Source organism: Saccostrea echinata, unplaced genomic scaffold, assembly GCF_033153115.1.
Source record: "Saccostrea echinata isolate AGI-Se365-2 ecotype Australia unplaced genomic scaffold, CSIRO_AGI_Sech_v1 ptg000001l, whole genome shotgun sequence".
NCBI lineage: Eukaryota > Metazoa > Mollusca > Bivalvia > Ostreida > Ostreidae > Saccostrea > Saccostrea echinata.
In genome coordinates this window covers 16,325,900-16,349,437 of record NW_026889750.1, presented here as the reverse complement: position 1 = coordinate 16,349,437, position 23,538 = coordinate 16,325,900, and the positions used below count along the sequence as shown (strand labels likewise).

Sequence of the window (23,538 nt, the reverse complement as noted above, 5' to 3'; positions counted from 1 at the left end):
TTAACGGTCACCCGGGTATAGGCATGACAATTTGATAATTATTTAATAAAGCAAAATAAACTGTTCAAGGAATATATGTTGCTCACAAACAAGAGAAATAGGGCGATCAAGGATCGACAAAATAGTTTGTCTGGTAATCTACAAGAATTCTTGAAATTAGATTTATTAACTTGCCTGTATATGCCAGTGCTAATTACACTCCCATTTGTAAGTATCACCAATTTTACAAACTATAAAGCACATCAGCTTGAAACTAGATTAATCAAAATATACCCAGTACAAACCCTTTAAATAAACCTGTCTTGTTCTTAAACTAATATTTATGGTACAAATTTAGATATGAAGTATTTTTTTGTCTAATTTTTATTTATTACTTACAAATCTACCTGACATTAAAACCTATAAAGGTACAAATTTAAATATAAAGTATTTTTTGTCCAATGTTTATTTATCTATTATTTACAAGTCTATCTAACCACTAAAAACTTCAAGCTACTTTCTCTATGATACAATAAAAAATCTTATACCTATCAATTATGCTAATGTACATTACTCTCAGTGATTTATCATTATAGTTGAATAATCAAAAAAGAATAACTCCTCTTAAAGTAAAGTAAAAAAAAAATCTACACATACATAACCATTAGAGCCCCCAGTTCCAAAATGGTTAAGGTCTAAAGATACATTCCTCGAATAACTTATTCTGTATTTCATTGTACTGTACCAAAAATATTATGCAATCATTGCTATTCTTTAGGTCAATGATTAAGCCACTTGAGGAGTAAAATATTCACCAAGCCCAAAGGGCGAGGTGAATATTGTACTTTGAAGGTGGCTAAATCATCGTATTGACTGAAAAAAAACCCCGCAATAATTGTTTTATTATATATATGATTCAATGATTAAATGATAAAATTAAACTCATTAAGCAGTTCATGCTATCTTACTTGTTTATATTTGCTGAAGTCCTACCCAAATGCAATGAGAGAAGCAGAGTTAAATAAATATTACTAGTCGTATTAATTTGGAATTTTTAAAATCTACTTTAGTTATAATAAAAAGAAATAATGCCAGGCTCTTTTATAGGATCAATTTTGAATTTTGAAGTGAGGCGGTGGGGGGTGGGGCATCATTAGGAAAAACTGACAGCTGAAAAAAATCTTTAATTAGCCCCCACGAAAAGAGAATTCTTTTAATTTTTTTGTTTTGGGGTGGGATGAGGGGTGGGGAATTAAGGATTAATTAAGAATTAAGTGGGGGACCAGCCTTTAAATAAATATTAAAGTCTACATTAAAATAAAAATTTACGTTAAGGTGGGGGTCCCCTGCACCCCCTCCCCAAATTATATATTCCCTAATCTTAGCCATTCTTAGGTTCACCTGAGTGGAAGTCGGTAGCAAGTGAAATAGCTTTCCAAAACTATTTGTATCAATTTGGTATTTCCCGATCTATTTTTAGACCAATGTAAAGAAAATAAATTCTTATATTCACCTACAAGGTTCACATGCAGGTGAACATAACAGTATTTCTTTCTACACTGTTGGATCCCAAGCAATCAGAGAGATAGGAAATATTCAATCATATAATAATGTACATTATTGACCTATGTTTGTAGTGCTTTTATTTGCTCTCAAATAACTATATAGGTCAATGACCTACTTTTCATGTTACGGGCCTTTGGTTATTTGTCAGAAAATACCTAAAAAATTTCAGAATAACATTGTTAGAAAATAATTATGGTGAAAAAATGAAAATTACAAAAAAATAAAAAATTCGTCCGAATTTCCTCTGCATTAAAATAAATTTACCTTTGTTCTTGCATACTTTCTTCAAATCGTAAAAAATATAAAGTTTTATATTAATATTGATTTATTACATGGTCATTTTGTCCATTCATAATATTTTTTGATTTAAAATATTGTACTTTATAGCAATTCGTTTGTGTTAACTAAAACCCTGAGTGCATATCATCCTTAAGTTTTGATTTACAAACACACCTTTGTTTCATACTTTTTTTTATTTTGGCATTGAATTCAACATTTCAAAAATAACAATTGCTAGGACAGAAAATGATATGAAAACTTAAAAACTACATTAGTACATTTTAATACACTATAATATAAAGCAAGTTATGGATACTGTGGAATCATCATTGTTCATGGGGGACCAATGTTCGTAGATTTCGTGGGTCATCCTTAGCCACGAATATACATCCCCACGAACGTTTATTTTGTAAACACATTGATTCATTGAATCTACCTTATAAACGAGTAATCCACGAAATTACGTCCTCACGAACAAGTAAAATTTTCCTTGCCCACGAACATTGACCCCCACGAATTAAAATGATTCCACAGTAGCTGAGAGATACATTAATGTACATGTATATAAATAATACAAAATGAGAGATGACACTTCAGACTGAGGTGGTATATATATAAATCATAAGTAAATCTTCATGAATGAACAAAAAGTTCAAATTTTAAAAAAAATTGCTATTAAGCAAAACATTTTGGATCTATGATCAATGGTGCATAAAAATTTCACACATACTGTACACTGACATAAAGTGAAGATTTTTCTCAAAATGTATGCTGATCAAATACAAAAATATTTCACAGAAAACAAACCTTAGAATTAAAAATTTTCACAATAGCATGTTACTTGTTTGTTGTTTTTTTCCCTCTGAGAGTGACAAGAAAATGAAATAAACTGAAAACAGTCACCGTAATTTTCTTATCTCATTTCGAAGTCCTTTATCAAGTTTAGTTTTGTATTGAACTTTTGCTATCGAGTCCGTCAATCATCATCCTTCTTTTCTAACTCTGATTGGCAGGTTGAGGTAGTACATGTAACGAACCCTTGCTGACAGTGTATTGTCTATGAAGACTGTCAATTTCACTGACATCAGGAAATTAAGTTATGTTATAACAACATGATCTAGTCCAAGTCATCAGTTTCATGTGTCATCTTCTACGAGTGTGGAGAAGATTTTGTGTGCCTCCCTTACACCACTAATGTAGGCTCCAGTAACAGACTGGGGAAACTGGCGGTTTGTAGCCTGCAATTCACAACAATGTATCCTCAGTGAAACCTAAACTGTTAAACACATTTTAGAAATCGCTTTATTTTAAATATTCTCTGTTTTCCAGAATAAATGATGCAAAAGGGTGAAATAAGATTCAATTTCTGGAAAAAAAAATGTTATATCTTTGACTGTATAATCATTTTGACAATATTTCAATATTTTGCATCTTTGCTTAAGCTAATAAACTTTTAAATAGAAGATGCACATGGGCCACAATGCTCATCTGAATCACTTTGGCCCTACTGTTCTTCTTTAGATTATTTTTTAGATTTTTTATAACCATATTCCAATGATGATTTTGACCTCGTATTTTGACCCAACCTTAACCCCAAAGACCATGACTTCACTAAACTTGTATCCATACAACATGTGGATTCTGATATTTATACAACTTACTAATGTGACCTTGCTTTTCCCTTTTAACATGTATATGTAAAATTTCCTCCCTGATTTATTCCCACCCTAATCCCAGTGTTCTCAATTTAAACATATCTGAATCCAGAAGATAGGATGTTGGTTTATTACTATTATTGGTGTTGCCCTGCTATTCTCTAAATTTTTGTTAATTTCCTATTTAATCCCAATTTTGAGAACCAATTTAGCCCCACTCTAGCCCCAGGAGCCAAGAATATTTACAAATATGAATCCTTACTTCTATTGGGATGCTTGCATATTAATATGGTTAACATTATACATTTATTGCATGACCATGAGGAAATAGGAAGATTTATTCAGCCAAGAAGAATCACATTTCCCAAGGTATTTCCCGAACATTCATGCAACAAATTTTTATTATACCAAAACAAACTTTTGAATTTGGCACGGTCTCCAATTCTCTTTCAATTGAAAAAAGTCCCGAATATTTTTTTTGCATTTTGTGCTTCTGAAAGTGTTCTTAAGAGTTTTTTTTTCTTCAGTAAATAGAATACTAACTTCTAACAGAGAAAGTTGAACCCACAAACAGCAGACACTGTAGCTGTCTACATCTGATGGGTATTCTTGGCAAAGAACAATAACTCTGACAGGAAAATGTGAAAGTGGATATGGTGCTTCTTCAGTTTGATTTGTAATCTTAATTGTTTAGTTTTTTTTTCATTCCACTCACTCTTTATTCTTTCTACTACATTGCTATAATTATCTTCTACTTTTGTAACTTAAAAAAAGTGGGAAGAGTAGGAGGACTTTAAAGAGAAGTAGGAAAATATAGGATCAAAAAATAAAAAGAGGAAAATATAGAAAAAAAGTTGGAACAGTAGAAAGCCTGTGAGTGTTGATACTCTAAAAGCTAGTGTACTGTTCAGATGAATCTCATGTCCAGTGAAATTTGCACTCCACATTACAGCAATTTTACATTATCACTGGAAGCATTACCCTTTTCACACATGTACATTATTAGACTAAATACATGTATCAGCTTTTTTGGATATTTTAAAAGAAGTTATTTTTATTTTACTGAAAAGTGTGAATGCAATACAACTAGAAAATATTTTCTAACTACCAAGTACAAAATGTAGCATAGATGATAGATCTAAGAATCATGTCTGCCATTTACCTCTCCAGCAAAGTAGACTTTGGATGCCACGTCTTGTGACATGATATCGTAGGCGTCCCCATCCACTCCTATAGGTATGTAACTATAGGACATCTTGGAGAACGGCTCTTTAGTCCATTTTGTAACAAAATAATCCAGTGGCTTTGGGACTGTCTGCAATCAAGAAGGGTTGAATGTTGATTTTTTTTTTAAATAGTTTTGAATACCATTTAAATAAAACACAGTATCACTGTATTTAATTTTTGACAGAATTTTTTTATATGCTAGACTGTGTCAATACTGCAGAATCCAAACAAAACATATATCTGCTACATTCCACTTCAAATTCACAAACTGACCTCCTCTGGGAACATGAGTCTGAGGACCTCCATGCAGGCAGCCACTATATCCCTGTCTAGCCTGTCTCGTAGTATAAGGGCATTTCCTGTTAGATGGGTCACCAATAGGTACATCTTCTCCACCTGCAAGAAAACCAGTGTTAGATGAGAGAAAGAAAAATGTCGATGGATTTGGATTACTGGGAAATTAATGCAAAGTGTATTAAAAGAAAACATCAAACAATATACTGTGAAAGATATTAGCTTAAACTCTTCTATCAATTTTCTTAAAGTTAATCGAACAAACTTATTTTCAATATATTTTTTATATTCAAATACAAATTTACCTTCTCTTTATAAGGTTTGAAAATCTTAGAAGAATCATTAACATTTGTTTTTATTCCTTTTTCTAACAAGCATATCTGATGAGAATCTAAATGTAACAAACCTTCTCCACAGAGAAGTCATAGAACACATTGAAGTAGCCCCTATTCTCTAGATCATTAGGAATATGACCAAACACTCTACATTCTTTAATCTTATTCCTCCAAAAAGGTCTAGGGAATCTTAATATGACCTGAAAATAGGAAACACTTAAAAGGTATGTACACTACCATATTTATCAAAAGTGCACTAAATTTAATACATTTATATCTTATTTTATACATCTGTAGAATAGTTGCATGCAGTGGTACTTTAAAAGAAAATTTCCAATTTTGTTTTACAGTTATTAAAAATTGTGTGTGTGTGTGTGTTTTAATTTAGAATCCATCCTCAGTGTATGCAATGATATTTAAGTTTTATCTTTAATACCTTTTCTATCTTCCCCACTCCTAATGACCTCATGGCCTTTGACTTCCACTCTGGTAGGGTGGGGACAAACTCTACATCATCGTCTTGTAATACAGCCAGGGGAAGTGTCACCAACACCTGTCAGGTTTAAGGGACATTTAAGTCAAATGTCAAGTTCATTAAATTCATGCATGTTAAGCATTATAATGAAATCAATATAAACAAGACTTAGGGAATATAGGTATAATAATGATCTCTAGCATGAGAATCAAATAGAGTTTGCATAATATAGATCAGAATGACAACAAAAAAAAAACAAAAACAAAACAAAAAACCAAAAAAACTTATCGTATTATCTATTATCTGAGATGTTATGTTTCAACAGAAAGTCTGAAAAAAAATTATCATGTAATCTGAACATTGAATGAGGAACACAGTGTAAGAGTGAGACTTCACCAAGACAGACAGAAATATGTATAAAGAGAAGACAAAGCTTTCAATGTGTGTCCATCATGCTCAGCAGACACCTCATCACCAGCTGTTATATACCGTATATACTCGCCTATAAGTCGGTCCGCCTATAAGTCGGTTGTATTTTTTGAGGTTTTGGCAGGGATTTGCCATTGACCCACATTGACCCACAAGTCGGTACAACTTTTTGCCAGAATCAGATGACAATTTCTAATAAATACTCTGATGTTTTACCCTGATTTCAATTAATATTTTTAGAAATTTATTTGACTTTTTAAATCAAACAAAAGTCCCCTCTTAAGATTTAAAAAAAAAAAAGTTATTATATAAATGTACCGGTACATAAAATACATGTAATTTATGTATAATCTTATAATACACAAATGATATAATATATCCAGACTTTGTTCAACGATAGCTGTTGAAAATGTTTATAGAATTCTACGATTCGTCATCCAGAAAAATACCTGTCTTTTTATGACTCGCCTATAAGTCGGACATAGACTTATGGACTAAAATTTAACTCCCAAAATACTGACTTATAGGCGAGTATATACGGTACCTTGTCAGCTTTCCATTCCTCTCCCTTTTCTGAGATGACAGTTATTTTTTCCTCGCCGTATTCTACTTTTTTAACCTGCAATTGTTGTAAGAATATAAAGAGATAAATCATAGTAATAAATATAAACATCACAGAGGAATCATTTGAAAAAAGTATTCACTATTGAAACCATGGAGATGCAAGTACATAACTTACACTGGTTTGATAAAGATTGAGGCTAGACAATAAGAAACAAGCGAATTTTGATTAAAGTATTCAAGCACAAAGAGGGCATGAAAACATCAGTCATTAAATTACATGTATAACAAGCTTACTGCATCTCATACCTGTGTATTCAACTCTACGTGCAGCCCTTCTGCCAGCTTAGATAAAACTCGGGAGTAGCCCTCGGGCAACATGAGATTGTCCCCACAAAACTGGGGGTAGTCCTCGTTTTGATCCCAGTGGATGGCGGACACAGTCTTCAGATTGGCCCCACAAGCATACTCCAGGTTACTGATGTGGAAGTTCATCAGGGATTCCTCATCCTTAAACATAAACCATCTTTACATCAGAAGCCATTCACTTGAAGAAATGATCTAATATTCGATTTTTTGAAAGTTTTGAAATAATTAAACTCATTATTACTGAACTCGAAATAAATGCTAATTTTTGAATGATGTACATGTAATTGCTTATTGGTCAACAAGGACGACACTGAGAATTAAAACACTTTACATGTAAGTATCAATTGTAGGTTCCAGTGAAATAACTGTAAATCACCATGTTATCAAAACCCCTATTTTAACAAGATAGTAATATTATATTTATAAGTGAAACAAAATTTTCACAAATTACAGTTATTGTTATATACAATCAGATACACCGTTTATGTGGAGTTTTAAGTGAGACGCAAGTTTAGCAATTTTTCCTGAAAAATTGGTATATACACTGTAATTTCAGCGAGAAGTACTCAAAGCGATTTACAACGATTTTAGGATACCAAGAAATATAATGGTTATCTCCAATGCAGAAGAAATTGTTAGCGATATTCAATTTTAGTGATTACAATACCCTCGCAAAAAATGCCAAAACTGAATCCTCGCTAAAATTTCTGCTAACATGGTAAATCAATTATACACTAGAATTAAATAATTTTGAGCAGATGGCTTCATGTAATTATGCAATTTACTCAAAAAATAAAGTTCTCACGAATAAAACGTGATTTACCGTACACATACTTTTCTTTTATATGGTTTTTAAAATTATAGACAATATAAGGCTTGTTAAAAAATATTTGTTGAAAGGAAATGTAAACTGCTGTTTGCAATTTAAAAAAAAAAACTTTCCAACAATTCCAGCCCTGACACACAGTACATAGATGCTCATGCAAATATCAAAAGACACAAAAAATAACTAAACATAAAAAACAGAACTCATGCACAACTTCCTGTTCATGAAAAAAAAAAATGTACATAAATTTAGCATTAAATAGGAGTTGTTAGGAAATACTGCTCATCATTTTGGTCATGTTATAAAGCACAGAATTTGCTTTTGTAGGTTATGAAGGTACACTAGCTGTTTAAATCAAACCAAAGCTATCTTCATGCAATATTTAGTGAAATATTGTATCAACACTAATACGGAATTCAGTTGTAGTGTAAAGTGCAATAGAATTCCTGTTAATTTTTCTGTCCGCATGCAATGTTGCAAAGACTGTGTACTGGAGTATCTGCTGAAATCCTTGATATAACTATTTGCAGAGGAGGACTTGATTTTTTGAGATTAATAATGATATAATGATTCAAGATACATTGTAATTACTCAGTTAAACCATACATCTTCAACAGAATTTTCATAAAATGTTGCCAAAATGATGGGTGTATTTCAAGACAGGGGGAAGGCAAAGATTTAGGTCCTAACAATAAACATAGAAATCATCTTCTGGTGTTCATCCTGGAAAACAATTAAAATTCTTAAGTTAGATTTTCTTCCTGAATAAATTCACTTCGTGTGCAATATTCTGGTGAATGACAATGTATGTTTTCAAGACACAACAGGCCCAAAGGCCTCTCTCAGTCATATGAATATTATGTGTTTTTTCAACCTTTGCCCAAAGAAGACTTAAAATCAAATATATATATATTTTTTTTGAAGTGTTGCAGTTAATGTTTCTTGCAAAGTTATAAACACTTTTTCAGCCTGTGACCTTGAAATTGCCAAATTACATTGGCCAAGATCATGACACAGCCTGGGGTCATAAGCAATCTTTGTGTCAAGTCTGAATTTCTAAGGTCTCTCAACTACAAAGTTATCGCAAATCTTGCTTGAAAGTATACACTACGACCGAAATAGTGATGCGTTGAGTGACGACACTGTTGAATCTGACTGAAATACAATTGAATCTGACTGACACGCCATTGCGATATCCAACAAAGAATCTGATTGGTGCATTTTTATAGGTCCGCCCACATTCTCAAATGTATATTGTCGAAAACGTGGAATGTTTCCAAGAAAGATAGAAAACGGGCAAAAGCGCTTATGTATGTAAGTGGGACGATGCAATACCTTATTAAATGATTGTGAGTGTTGGTAAACTGTAAAATGGTCTTTCAAATAAAATCTCTGCCAGGAATGGCAGGAGTTGACTTCATACACAGATGATGCATCTTCACATGTACCCGGGGCATATTTCTGCGATTGAAAAACACTGCCGTTTTTTCCCCCGTTTTCTTCTTCAGTACATCAATAAAATTAAACGTACTTAGATTCGGTGAATATTGTTTAATTATTTTTTTTTTTTAACATGCAAGTATATATGATATTTATTACTTCATAATGAATATATAAATAATATTCGCCGTTGCAGTAAAAATTGCACTGAAAAAACACAAGCATTTCGATTTTTCTGGTCGCTTGTTTATTGCCATGACGGCTGTTAAAATGGGTATGCAGTAGCACACACACATTTGAAACATGGTATTTTTGACAGTTGTGGTAATAAAAACAAACTTTTGAATGAAGTTTGTTTTACCAGCTATGAATATATATATATTTTTCAATAACAAGTGCTCAGGTATCAGCTGGGTATGCGAGACATCCCGGATTCTGCTTAACAATAATACCCGAGTTTTTAATTTGCTTGAGTTTACCTACCCAATGTAATAGTTCACTTGTTTACACTCACTAGGGACTAAAACATAAAAGAAAAAGATTTTTAGTGCGCCGAAAAGTCGCACAGACTATTCAATTTAACGAACACCGAAAATGGAAAATGCGTCAATTTATTGCAGAGGAAATCGGCAGATACATGTAGGATAAAACAGTTTTCGTCATTGAACAATATACATGTACCGTATGTGAAAGGAATATCACATGCTGAAATATGATTTTATGGTTTGTTTCTTTTTTCTTTAGTTCAAAAAGTCAACATTAGCTTTCAACCATCAAACATGGATTGGCTAGGCCGTTGGACGCTTTCCAAATATATGTAGCAAAGGATACCGCACGAGAGTGGGCGGGTCCTAATCCACCAATTAAAATGCATGTTTTATAAAATGCAACCCGTGATTCAAATTGTTCAATTATCAAATCCAATAGTGTCATCACTCAACGCAACGCTATTTCGGTCGAAGTGTATACTTTCAAGCGAGATTTGCGATAAGGCTTGGACATAACTGCATGGACAGACACACAGACAGATGGACTTAATGATTCCTATATACCATCCAAACTTTGAGAGCAGTCATCACATACTTGTAAATCCATAACACAATGAGGCATTGATTTTAAAAATTCCAGAGCTCAAAATATTAACTTAAATATCCACTTGCCCATCAGACAAGTATCCACTTGTCCATAGACAAGTTGCCAACAAATTTGATTTGTCCAAAGTAATTGTTTACACTGAAAAAATATGTAGAGATTTGGGGGGGGGGGGGGAATTCAAGAATGAAGTAGTTATAAAGCATATAATTATTGACTTGCAAAGATATTATCAAATGAGTGATAGCTATATTGATATTGGGTATACAAGCAGTGTATGCTCTCCTCTTGGACTCGCATGTATGTTCAAAATTTTTATCAAAAATCAATTGAAAAAGATGATTTTGTGTGAAATATGCAGATAGCGACATGATGAGTAACATTCAGTATTAGTTACAAGTATTACATACATTTAATGAAACCTTACACAATACTTACCGAGGTGAATGAGAGCTGAGATTCATCTAAAAACTGCTGGTGCATTTCTTTTAACTTGGCTGAAATTGATAATACCAAAACATTAATGAATTATGATACAATTCCTTAGAATTGTTTTAAGAGCAGTTCATAACCTAGTCTTTATAAATTGCATTGCTGGTGACAATAATGTTCTGAAAAACTACAGTATGTATGAGCCTTTGACAATTTAATATCATTTAAAACCGAAATAAATTTACCCAATAAACTGGTATCATGTGCTAGTTCCCTGCCCTTCCTCCATTCTGCTATGATATCCAGAATGGCATTAAAATGGAAGTCCATCCTGCTGTCTGTCTTCTGATCCACTAGTTCTCCCTTCTCACTGATTAACTCACACCTGTCCGACAGCCTCACCAGGGGTATACAAGCCTGTCTCAAAGGAATCAAAAACAAGTACCGTTAAGTAGTTTTTGACAGAGATTGTTGAGCTAAAAATGCCGCAGTACTTTTAAAAAGCTTTTGCAAGAAGGCCTCAAATTGATCTCCCAAAGAATTATTTTAGAACTTTTTTGCTATTATAATGCTATTTACACATTTGCATAACTTATATTCAAATCTTTCTTCATTTTGAAAGAAGATCCAAAGGAACTATAGCTTTGCATATTTATAAATACCTTACAGCAAACAAAACTACTGCACTTGTAAATTCACCTGTTCACAGATAATGGTTAGTGGGTTATTGACAGCTCCATTCAGTATTTGAGCTCCCTTCCCAACACATACACCTAATGACTGGTCATCACAGACACGCCCACCGATCTCTGACCTTGCTTCCAGCACAGTCACCTTAAAATAAAGCAAAATTAATCAAGCTTGATATGTTTTTATTAGGCCAACTTCAAAATAATGTTTGTTTGCCCTCTTCGACTCAGGATGAAAAAATTGGGGTGGTGGGTAGGTGGAAAATCCCCCCCCCCTCCCCAAAAATTTCAATATCAAAGCTGAATTTTCAAAATCTATTTTCCAAGAATGAATAGAAACAAATAATTGTTTCCTGGAGGTTGAAAAAAGTTTTGAGTCGGTCCATTTTTAGCCAGCTGGTGAGGAGAGGGGGGAAACTAAAGAAGTGCATAATACAAATTCACAGGTGTCCCTAAGCAAAGGAGTACATGTATAACTGGTCACCATGTAACTAAACCTATCAGTCATCTTCCCTGGGCAAAATTCACAACAATGCGTATACAAGAAGTACTGGGTAATTAGCATGATTAGGGTTATTAGACAGTGTCCTGGACTAATGGGACTCCATATGTTTACAGCTACTGGAGTTGGGCATACCAAACCGTGAACTAATAATCATGATATATTCAATTATCATACACATGAAAAGACATATAGTGGTGTGCTGTTTTTATTTTTTGTACCATAAATTTAAGAGTCATGTAATGTTTTCCTGCTTTTTTTTTTGGTCATTTGATCCAATGAACACCATTCTTTCAGTTCATAAAATATTAAAAGTTTGTTTATTCAATAATTTTTTATGCTTATCTAACTATTTAAATGGTTTTAATAAGACTTGATTATTTTTCCCCATGAAATTACCATACTAGAAAGGTTATCAACAGCAGAAAACAAAAACCAGAAGTCTCTGATGAGACTGTAGCTCTACTGGTTGTACTTATAAAGGAAGATAAAAGTAGCACTTGGACTTTAAACTTTGCAACAGCAATAAATATAATAATGATCCTTTGTTTAGTCTGTTTTTGTGGCAAGATTTATTGCAATCAGAATAAAACTGTAGGAGGAATAGCCTTTTAAAATAATTTTACAGAAATTTCGATTTAAGTAACCATGGCAACATCATTTAACAAAATCAAAAAGCAATAATGACAATTATGTATCTCAGTGTAGTCTACTTGTATGCCAAGTTATACTGAAATCAGACAAAACATGTTGGAGGAGTAGCTGTTTTGAAAGTATTTCAAAAAAAATTCTATTTTTAGTAACCATGGCAACACCGTTCATCAAAATCCAAAACTGGTATAGAGAATTATGTATCTTAGTATAGTCGACTTGTGTGCCAAGTTATACTAAATTCAGACCAAAACTGTAGAGGAGTAGCATTTTGAAAGTATTTCAAGGAAAAATCTATTTTTAGTAACCATGGTAACACTGTTCATCAAAATCAAAAACGGATACACAGAATTATATATCTTTGTGTAGTCTACTTGTGTGCCAAGTTATATTGAAATGAGATCAAAACTGTAGGAGGAGTAGCATTTTGAAAGTATTTCAAAGAAATTTCTATTTTTAGTAACCATGGCACACCGTTCATCGAAATCAAAAACGAATACACAGAATTATGTATCTTAGTGTAGTCTACTTGTGTGCCAAGTTATATTGAAATCAGACCAAAACTGTAGGAGGAGTAGCGTTTTGAAAAATTGTTTACACACGGACGGATGATGGACACCTTACTATCGCTTAAGCTCTTCTGGTCTCTGACCAGTAGAGCTAAAAGTTAGGAATCACCCTAGGGCTGAAACAATACACCCCCTCCACGATACGGTACGTATTGCGATACTTGTGTCACATTCAATTTTTTCAATACGATACATTTTAAAAAAGAAACAAATCATAAGGTTAAAGAAAACATGTATTCAGATTTCAAAAGGCAAGGTAAAAGGTGGTGATACAATAAAGAGCACTACTTGTGCTTCTGTAGATTAAAAGAGCACTCTGTTCATGTCAATACTAGCAGTGGCAGCCTGCTCTGAAACTTTCTCTGTCGCAATTTTCTCCCTCGTGTGTGTCAAACTATTAAAATGAGGTCGAACCCGATCTACTTCAAGGAGTAACCAAACCCGAATATAATACAACGTACCGAACCGAAAATCAAGATAGTGAATCAAACATTGAACCGAGCAGTAATATTGAAAATATTGATATTTCGGTGAATCGTTTCAGCCCTAAATCACCCAACTTTAGATATGGTCATGTGATTGAACAAAATGGCTGCCACAGGCAAGGAAAAATGATGATTTTGCATAGGCTTTGCTCAGGCAGGTGACCACTGAATAGTGATATTAAATAGAATACTTCAAATGACAGCACATATCAGGTGATTGCTGAATAAAGGTGACAGGTTTGTGAGTATTTTATAAAGCTCAATTCTTGGCTGTCTTACCTTTACTCCGAGTTCCTGTAGTCTTTTTGTTGCCGCTAAACCAGCTGTTCCTGCCCCAATCACTATCACAGATAAATTCTATAAATAAACACAAAATACAACATGTACTTCATAATACTGTAAATACATGTATTTCAAAGTATTGTTTATCATTTACAGCATAAATAGGTATGTGTATCTAAATGAGTGAAAAGTCATTTGGTATTTATCAAATGTTACAATGTTTGTTAGGAAATCCAGACTTTAAGTCTTTTTAAAATGAATTAAAAAAAGAGTAAAAGTTATAGAAAATTTACTTGCCACGACCAACTGCTATTACTCCAAAAACAAATACTGACATTAACCACTATAAAACATGGCAGACTTACAGGTTTTATAAATTTGTTTGATATATATGTAGCCTTGGGAGACTTGGGTATACTGAGTAGCCCCACATTGATCAGGCCTCGCTTCGTGAGGAACCACAGAATTTTGTCCAAGCTTTCTACATACATCACCCTCCCTAAACCCCGGCAAATGATCTGGGTAGCACACCTCTCTTTTGTTAACCATTCCTGTTTGAGAAAAAAAAAATCAATTAGTAAGAATTACTAAAGAATATTCTGTCAAGCCTCGTTATCATGAACTTGATGGGACCAAGGAAAAACTTCAGAGATATCCAAGGGTTCGAGATATTGAGGGTAAAATATAAAGAGAAAAAGTGATTGGGACTTCTTGATGATTTTGACATACATGAATCCTTGGTATTCTAAATATTATTGTTTGAGAAATTGAAGTTCAACTGCACATGGAACATATAACACTTGAAATTCCTCACCTTAAAATTTAAGTTCCAAAGAGTTAGACATATATTCCTAATAGCTAGATACATAGAAGGTATGGCTGAATACTCGGGAAATTCGTCCATCTCCAGTTCTTCCATGACATCAGGCACCACACCACTGGCTATCTCAGGACTGTCCACTTCTACAAATGGCTGGAGATACTTGTTCATCACTGAAACATAAAGGGATACATAATGCTGCAAGGTCTTTGTATGGATATTACAAAACTTTAGTGTATTTACAAAGAACTTTTTTTTAAAAAATAAAATTCTTGTTTTCAATTCAGTCTTTATCACCTGCCCAAGTAAAAATATACAGCATCAACTATGTTACTGTCCAACCATGTCAACTAGCCATACGGTATAAATGCTGAAAACTGTCCTCAAATTTCAATATGCTAGACTTTCTCCATAAATATCAATTCGAAGCAGTTTTAAGATTCACTCTTTTCTTCATTTCATTTTACATCATTTCCTTCTTTGATCAATAAATTACTGCACAGAGACTAATTTCTATGGTAAAATAAAGTGCAAGATTTTGTTATTTATCTACAGAATTTGCTGGCTTGGATTTACCTGGTGTTTTTCTTTCTTTGAAGACTTCATGGTCGGATGGACACATGCCTAATTTGTCAGGAAAGTAAGATGTAAGGTAGGGCCAGGCAGGTGAATTCTTCATATAGGACAGACTACTCAATAGATGAGTCCACGACGGATCTCGGGTCAACCCAACTCTCTAAAAGTGTGAAATATAATGATATAATGCAATGCTGAGCATTCACCAGCAAAAGATCATATTGATCCCAATTTAAATTATTACTTGTGCAACTCCTTTTATGCACGCTCTTATTCACCCACATACACACACAAGCTTATTACTATATATCCCCTCCAACCTTGTTGCCAGGGGTTAGTGATGCAGGCAGAGTTGTTGAAAACTTTTTCAGATAGCCAGTCATTCGGACTGGCAAGAAGACAAAATAAGCCGGTCCAAAGTGATTTTTGCCGGTCTGAAATTCTAAATCGCAAAATTAAAAAAAAGCATAAAATTTATTCACTTCATTACACATTTATTTACTTAATAATAAGATAACATTCAGTTTCCATTTCCAAGTCCTCTTCCGACTTCGTTTTTTGCATTTATAACAATACTAGATTTCACGGCTTTTGGGCAGGTGAGCATAGTTAACGTAACTTGATTTTTTTGAAACATTTATGCATTTGGGAATTAAATGATTCTAAAAATTGAAGGAATTCTGTGCATCGATAATAAAGATATCAACACGATCGATGAAAAAACGAAATCCAGGACAGTCGGAAGTATTAGACTTACCGCTTTCCCCAACTGTGTTTGAATTCTTTCATATTTAGCTTGTCTTTATCTGTTTCTTTATGTTTTCTACCTAATTCTGCCCCAGTTTTAAATTTAATAGGTCACGAGACCATGCTGGTTTCGCTTTCATTTATAGCCTAGATCTCGTGTAAAGAAAAAGTATTACGCAATCGCATATAAGGTACGATAATTAAGCTAGGAAGTGCGCCGACGATAAATGGAAAAAACAAAAAAAAAATTAACCAAAAAAGGGGTCGGTCATTTGGACCGACATCAACAGCATTTTTACCGGTCACACGCATTTTTTGCCGGTTTTGCCGGCATGACCGACAGTTTTCCACAACTCTGTGTAGGTTTATCTATGGAATACATGTACATGAAATTTGGTGAAAAACTTGTCAATTGCTTTGCTGTTTACTAATACACATATATATCTTGGAATATACATGTACAATTAAATGTAACTGTCCATAATGTTTAAATTTAACAAGAACTCTGAAATCACTTGGCCTTTGGATTAGCTCAGTCTACACCACAGCATAGTATGTAAAGAGTGTATTTCATAGACATAGGACAAACAAACATACCTGATCCTCAGGAACTTCACATGGATTTTCCAATTTTGATTTCTATGATGAAAAAAACAAGGACATTTACAATACATTAACCATATAAAATGAACTACATGTAAAATGTATCTTCAACTTCAAATTGTTTTTTATTAAATGTATAAATATTTGACAGACAATATTCTTCAGCTTTGAACATTCTTCACAGAATAATAATGTAGATTCAAAGTATATCGAAAGAAACTCTAACTTTTCCTGAGGCCATAGTCCCACAGACATAATTTTTGAAGAATTCGGGGATAGGTGTAGAGCTTTTGGACCACTGCCTCCATTTGTGACAATCTGTACACTGGACCCAGAAAGGCAGGATGCTGTTGGTCATGAACATCCTGATGCTGGCATCTGTTGTCCCGTGAGTGCTCCATAGCTTCTTCCATGCCAGGTACACCTCGTAACCGTCCTTGTGGCTAAAATGGATTTATTTAATTTTATTTAAAAGATGAATATTTGTTCATTATCAAAATGCTTCAACTTAAATTTAATCAACTTTACTGTAAAACAGATGTAATAAATTTTAATGATAAATATACAAAGTATAGACACCAAATGTTCATTATTCTTTAACATCTGATTGTACATGTTTCCATTCTAAATAAACAGCATGTTAAATGCAGGGCTTTCAATAATTTTGAAGTGAAAAGGTGAATTTATTCATTTGAAGAGACTGTTTTAGAATTATTTCCACGGTTTATTTGGCCAGTTATGAAATTGAAAGCAGCAAATTCTGATCATTGAAATAGTGAAAAATCACCTTCTTCCTCCCCTTATTGAAAGCCCTATACTAAAAATACCAACCATCTATAGTAATGCTCAAAACATTCATTGCAGTAGTGTTCAGCTGCACTTGTGTGATACCAGCGTGATGTGTAGCCACTCCCAGCACATCTGTGTAAAAAAAAAAGAAAAAAAACTGTATGATGCAACTTGATTCATGAAACACATTTTCTAGAGATGAGAAATTCATCACTCAAAGAGAATAAATAAACTGAATTGCAAGGACATGTACACAAATGTACATCAATAATGACTTACGCTATGACAAAGATACTGTATATCAGCTTATGAAATTAAATAACTCTGGATCTAATATTCTGAGAAAAATTTAAAAAAAAAGTCTTCTTAAGTACACACCTCTCTGTGGCACCAACAAAACAAATAGGAACTTTAGTGGGGCAGCCACTGTGAGGACAACGTCTGATGTTTTTAAATGACGGATCTGATGCAGGTTCAGTGTTATCTAGTGTTTTTCTTTTCACATTCCTACGGCCACTGCAAAATGTGTTATTAAAAAAATGAATATCTTAATAACAAAATGTGAACAAGCAACAACAAGTGAGGAAACTCAGGGTTCAACATTAACTAACATATCCACTTGTCCATCAGATAAGCTGCCAAAGGATGTTACTTGTCTGAATTCATTGTTGATTTCAGACTCTGTACAGGTATAAAGAAATTTGTAGAACTTTATTTTCTAAAACATAGGTAATCAGAGATTACAGAGCTCACCTCAACGAATGTTGTCTTTAAGTAAGGCAAAGTCCCACACTAAACTAATAATCTAGGAGTGTGCATCCCTAGATGCAACATTTATGCAATTTTGATCTGATAGGGCTTGCAGTTACTTGGGAATAGACTTATCTGAAAACTTAAAACTAGTCTCTCATCCAGAAAATGTAAGTCAAATCCAGCATCAGAAGCAAGTTTTGAGATTGTTCGTCCCTTGATGCATCATCCATGCAAGTTTGGTTCAGATAGGCCTTATAGTTACTTGGAAATGAGATCTGCTCCAAAATCTTTAACCTGGTTACTCATCCGGAAAATGTAGGTCAGATCCAGCATCCGAAGAAAGTCCAGTAGTGTGAATCCTTAGATGTATCATCCATGCAAGTTTGGTCAATATAGGGCTTATAGTTACTTGGAAATGAGATCTATTCCAAAAACTTTAACCTAGTCACTCATCCGGAAAATAGGTCAGATCCAGCATCCGAAGCAAGTTCAGTAGTGTGCATCCTTAGATGTATCATCCATGCAAGTTTGGTCAATATAGGGCTTATAATTACTTGGAAATGAGATCTACTCCAAAAACTTTAACCTAGTCACTCATCCAGAAAATAGGTCAGATCCAGCATCCGAAGCAAGTTCAGTAGTGTGCATCCTTAGATGTACCATCCATGCAAGTTTGGTCAATATAGGGCTTATAGTTACTTGGAAATGAGACCTGCTCCAAAAACTTTAACCAGCCCCAAAAACTTTAATCTGCTCCAAAAACATTAACCTGGTCATTCTTTAGCTGAAATTGCAGCATCTGAAACCTTGACTGGTACAATGAAACACACTAGAAGCATCCTCCACGCATCTCTGACTAATATAGGCCATAGAAGTACTTGAAAAGAAAACTGCTCCAAAAACCTTAACCTGGGACGCCGACGCCGAGGGTATTACGTAAGCTCCCCCAACTTCGTTGAGGTGAGCTAAAAAGGAAGTAGATATAGATAATATTAACTGATATAAAATACAGTAGACCTGTCTGTAACCTAGTCTCAATCACCCTTCTCAGTTATAAGTATCCAGTGAAATAAGACTGAACCCTAAGAATTGCAACTTTTGCGAATTTAAAAGAATGATAGTGGTTAATGAACTATGTAGGATTTTAGAACAAATCATTTTCAAAATATTCCATAAAGGTAGAAGAGTCATTTGTCCAATCGGACAAGTGTATCTGGAGATTGACTTGTCTGATCACAAAATGAACTGGACAGGGACGATGGAACAAATGTTAATGTTGAGTCCTAAAACTGTTGAATTCCAGGTATTCAATGCAGTGTTTGCTCTATCATTGAAATTCACATGTTCATATGATAAAAGGGACAGTAAGTATATAAGAAAGACATACTAGTACCTATGTGAGACTCCAGTGGTAGACATGACTGATACTCCGCAAATATTTATCAGCTTACATCATAACCTGTAAAATTTTAAATCTATCCAGGGGTGTGCAATTACAAAAATTAGTTACTAGCCCGTCGGGCTAGTGGCAGTAACAAAGTTACTAGCCCGAGGTTGCCAGTCACTAGCCCATTAACTACCGAAAACAATACAATGTATAAGTATAACAAAAAGGTAAAAAAAAAAAAAACATTTAAGTTGAAATAAATAAAACAAATAATGGTTTGTGCTTTGTTGTTGTCAGGTACTTCTCCCTATTTTTATCGACTATAATTGTCAATGAAATGACTGGCGATAGCAACACACAATACATATAGGTTAAAACGAATTAAAGATTAGGATGATTTTACAACGAAGTTAATTCGTATATCAATTCAGTCGATGTAAATATATGTATACTCTTGTTTTAGATTTACTAGCCCGACGGACTAACACAGTATAGATTTATGATAGCCCGACCTCTAAAATTGGTAGCCCCGGGTCTCGGTAATTGCAAACTCCTGGTATCTTTGAGTTTTAGTTTACACACTGTACCTTACTCTGAAGGATTTTTTTTCCTATTGTTGTGGTTTAAGGGCTACATGGACTCTGGAAATCAGTCCATATAGCTCGGTTTGAGCATTTGACTAGTAATGCCAAGTCCAGGGTTTGATTTCCCCCTTCCGTTTAATATGATGTCACCCCTGGACTTTCACATGAAAGTCCAGCAAAGGGCTAAAGAATCTGGGTTCTGTGTCTTCCAGGGTAAGACAATTTAAAGCAGGAGGAATATAGTGATTTGGGATGTACGAACTGTGGATATAAACCTGGTTGGCTTGTTAGTTAATAGATAGAACGTTCTATCATTAAAATGATGTTGTCCTATGGACCCGGTTTAACGATAGAATTCCATGTATTGGCAATGTAGCAAAATAAACTCGGGCGATAACTCGAACTCTGTGCATTTCTATGAACAATCCAGAGCAGACTTGTCGAAATCCGTCGGTCCTGTGGGCAAGGCCGATAAAAATTTGTCTGGACCGATAACTTTCAAGAAAATTTCGGTCCAAATGACCGTTTGAAAAAAATCTCAAGTGAAGCAAATTTTAAAAAGATCGGGTTTGTGGTTCGCAGGTGAAAGTCACAGAAACAGCAGAAATGGCCGTGTGGTGACGATGGTCGATTAAATTTGTTACAGCAAAGACATAAAACGTGCCATTTATGTCTCTGATTAAAGATTCTCTATTCTAAGAAAAGAAACTTGTGAGATTGAAGGCTGTTGAAAATAATAAACGGCATTTTAGTGCAGTTTTTATTTTACTTTCTCAGCGTCAAAATAAAGTACGTATATCTGGTCTGACAAAACTTCGTCCGGTCCAGCAGAACATTTGACTTTGTCAGACCAAATGTCTGACAGTGATTTCAAAATTTCGACAAGTCTGCAGAGACTTCCGAATGTCAACATGGCGTGTAAATTTGAAGCGAGGAAAAAACATTGAGAAAATGAGTTGAATTTTCATATTTATATGGATTACTTTTTAGGTTAAAGGTGCTTGGATACAGATTTGAAGTTAATATTTTCTGTATAATTTCATGACTTATATGTTGCTATAGCATTTCATACTAAAATATAATAAAAATCTTATTTCATCTCATAGTTATTGAAACTTCAAATTTCTGAACGCGTTTGATTGACACATCCTTGCACTTTCACAAATTTTAATTTTATTCTTAATACTTAAGAAAAGTGGCAATTTTGTGGTGTATTAATGAAAAATATTAAAACTATTATCCAGAAAATTCAGAGTAGAAATGTTCGAAAGCAAAACCCACTCACAGTATTGTCAGTCCGTGCTCAGTGGTGTGTGCAGACTTTAACAATTGAACACACCCGGTGAATCGTAAACATTAACAGTAACAGAGCTCGTGCCCTGTTTACAAAAACAGTTTACGTTTCACGGGTGTGTTCAATTTGTTAAACTCTGTACACAACACTGAGCACGGGCTGACGATATTAGTGAGGGGCTTTGCTTTCGCACATTTCTACTCTGAATTTTCTGGATTATAGATGTAATGTTTTTCATTAATACACAACAAAATCGCTTCTTTTCCTAAATGTTAAGCATAAAGATAAAATTTGTGAAAGTGCAAGGATGTGTTAATCAAACGTGTCCAGGAATTCGTAGTTCCAATAATTTCTAGATAAAATTAGTTTTTAATTATATTTTCGTGTGAAATGATATTGCAATATATAAGTCGTGATATTATACAAAAAATTTGAGAAAATATTAACTTCAAATCTGTGTCTAAGCACCTTTAAAAGGCATATACAATCTCAAAAAGGTTTGTTATGATTAATTTGGTAGTTATTTTCAGTGCAACTCCTTTTGTATTCATCAAAATCATTTCAGAGCGGATCCGCTCTGACTTGCTACATTGCAAGTATATGGGACGTATTCTAACTGTGGTGAGGGCTTGTCCCGAGACTCAGTTAGATAATTCTAAGTAGTTGGTTAGAGGCTCTAAAGACTAAACCTAACTTGTAATGCAGGAGTCCAAGGTCGATTTTCTGTCTAGCCATAAATTCTTCTTTCCTGTTACGCTTTTAGTATATTATCAGAAAATGTATTCTTTTCATACAAGCTGACTACATCCCCGGAGATTCAAGTTGTCATATGAAAATGGTTACAAAAGAGTGCTTTTGCTAAATTTATTATTTATACGACTTGTAATAAGTTGTAAAAGTAGAAAAGTCACCCATAACATACATCTGAAAACATTACTTAGCTAAAAATAAATAAATAAATTTATAAAGGAAATTCAAACTAAGAATCACAACTGTCATTGACTCATTCTTTCTATAAATAAGCAGAAAAATTACAATGTGCTCACGAAAGTATCAAATTACGCTACATAACAGGTCATTTATAACTATGTCTGATATGAAGTAAAAGTACCATATAATTACGTATTTGAAGACGGCCACACAAAAAATGTTCTTCCTTTGCCTCGCGGGAAATATGAAAACATCAACATCCGGTGTTTCTAATAAGCGAAGGAGATACTGTTGGCTGAAATTATTCCGGGGTTTTCAAATGTATAATATGCAATCTTCATCATGAAATTATTAACTGTCATTTAATTCGAACATTTTAAAATTAAAGTCTATCCTACAATATTTACACATATATTTCCTTCATGTAAAAATTAAGTCTTTTTTCTTTTCTTTGAATTAATATAAATTATTCAATTATCTCTATAATTATGCATTTTGGTAAATAAAAATGAAAATAAACATGCTTTTCTTTTGAACAGTACTAAAATTGAGAACAAGATTTGATTTCTTCTTCAACCCTGGAATTTTTGTTTAAATGATACATTTTTAAATATACTGAAAAATAATATTAAGTACGGTATTATAAAATATAAATGTAAAAAATATTCAGATCTGACGATATTCTGCATGTTTAATTAACTGTGATATTGTTCTTTTTTGCCTAATAACTGTTCAGACATTTTATGTGTAACAGCTATATATCACTGAATTTATTAAGGAATCACTGTCTAATTAGTAGAATATGCCAGGGCATCAACGAAACGTGGACGGATAATTTGCATAACGGGCGAAGCCCGTTATGCATAAATTATCCCACGTTTCCAGCTATCGTTGATGTCCCCGGCATATTCTACTAAC

At 33.6% G+C, this 23,538-nt stretch overlaps 1 protein-coding gene across 1 annotated transcript; it reads right to left on the bottom strand.

Annotated features, from left to right (window-relative positions):
- Positions 1–1,918: 1,918 nt before the first annotated feature.
- Positions 1,919–22,819, bottom strand: LOC133185816 (lysine-specific histone demethylase 2-like). The gene is made up of 20 exons (XM_061321111.1): positions 22,802–22,819; positions 19,819–19,884; positions 18,051–18,188; positions 17,715–17,804; positions 17,110–17,326; positions 16,878–16,919; positions 15,534–15,693; positions 14,952–15,130; positions 14,503–14,688; positions 14,135–14,212; positions 11,659–11,793; positions 11,205–11,376; positions 10,966–11,024; positions 7,110–7,310; positions 6,784–6,858; positions 5,772–5,888; positions 5,407–5,535; positions 4,980–5,102; positions 4,642–4,794; positions 1,919–3,062 (listed from the first exon to the last, which is right to left on the bottom strand). The coding sequence occupies exons 2-20, from the start codon at positions 19,842–19,844 to the stop codon at positions 2,961–2,963; spliced, it is 2,382 nt and encodes a 793-aa protein (XP_061177095.1). The 5' UTR covers positions 19,845–19,884; positions 22,802–22,819; the 3' UTR covers positions 1,919–2,960.
- Between the last annotated feature and the right edge of the window lie 719 nt (positions 22,820–23,538).

Excerpts from the sequence above, each read along its gene's own strand:
- LOC133185816 (XM_061321111.1), bottom strand. The coding sequence starts at position 19,844 with ATGTCTACCACTGGAGTCTCACATAG. Across the intron at positions 6,859-7,109 it reads ACGTAGAGTTGAATACACAG|GTTAAAAAAGTAGAATACGG; the intron begins GTATGAGATGCA and ends CAACAATTGCAG. Across the intron at positions 3,063-4,641 it reads AAGTCTACTTTGCTGGAGAG|GCTACAAACCGCCAGTTTCC; the intron begins GTAAATGGCAGA and ends TGTGAATTGCAG.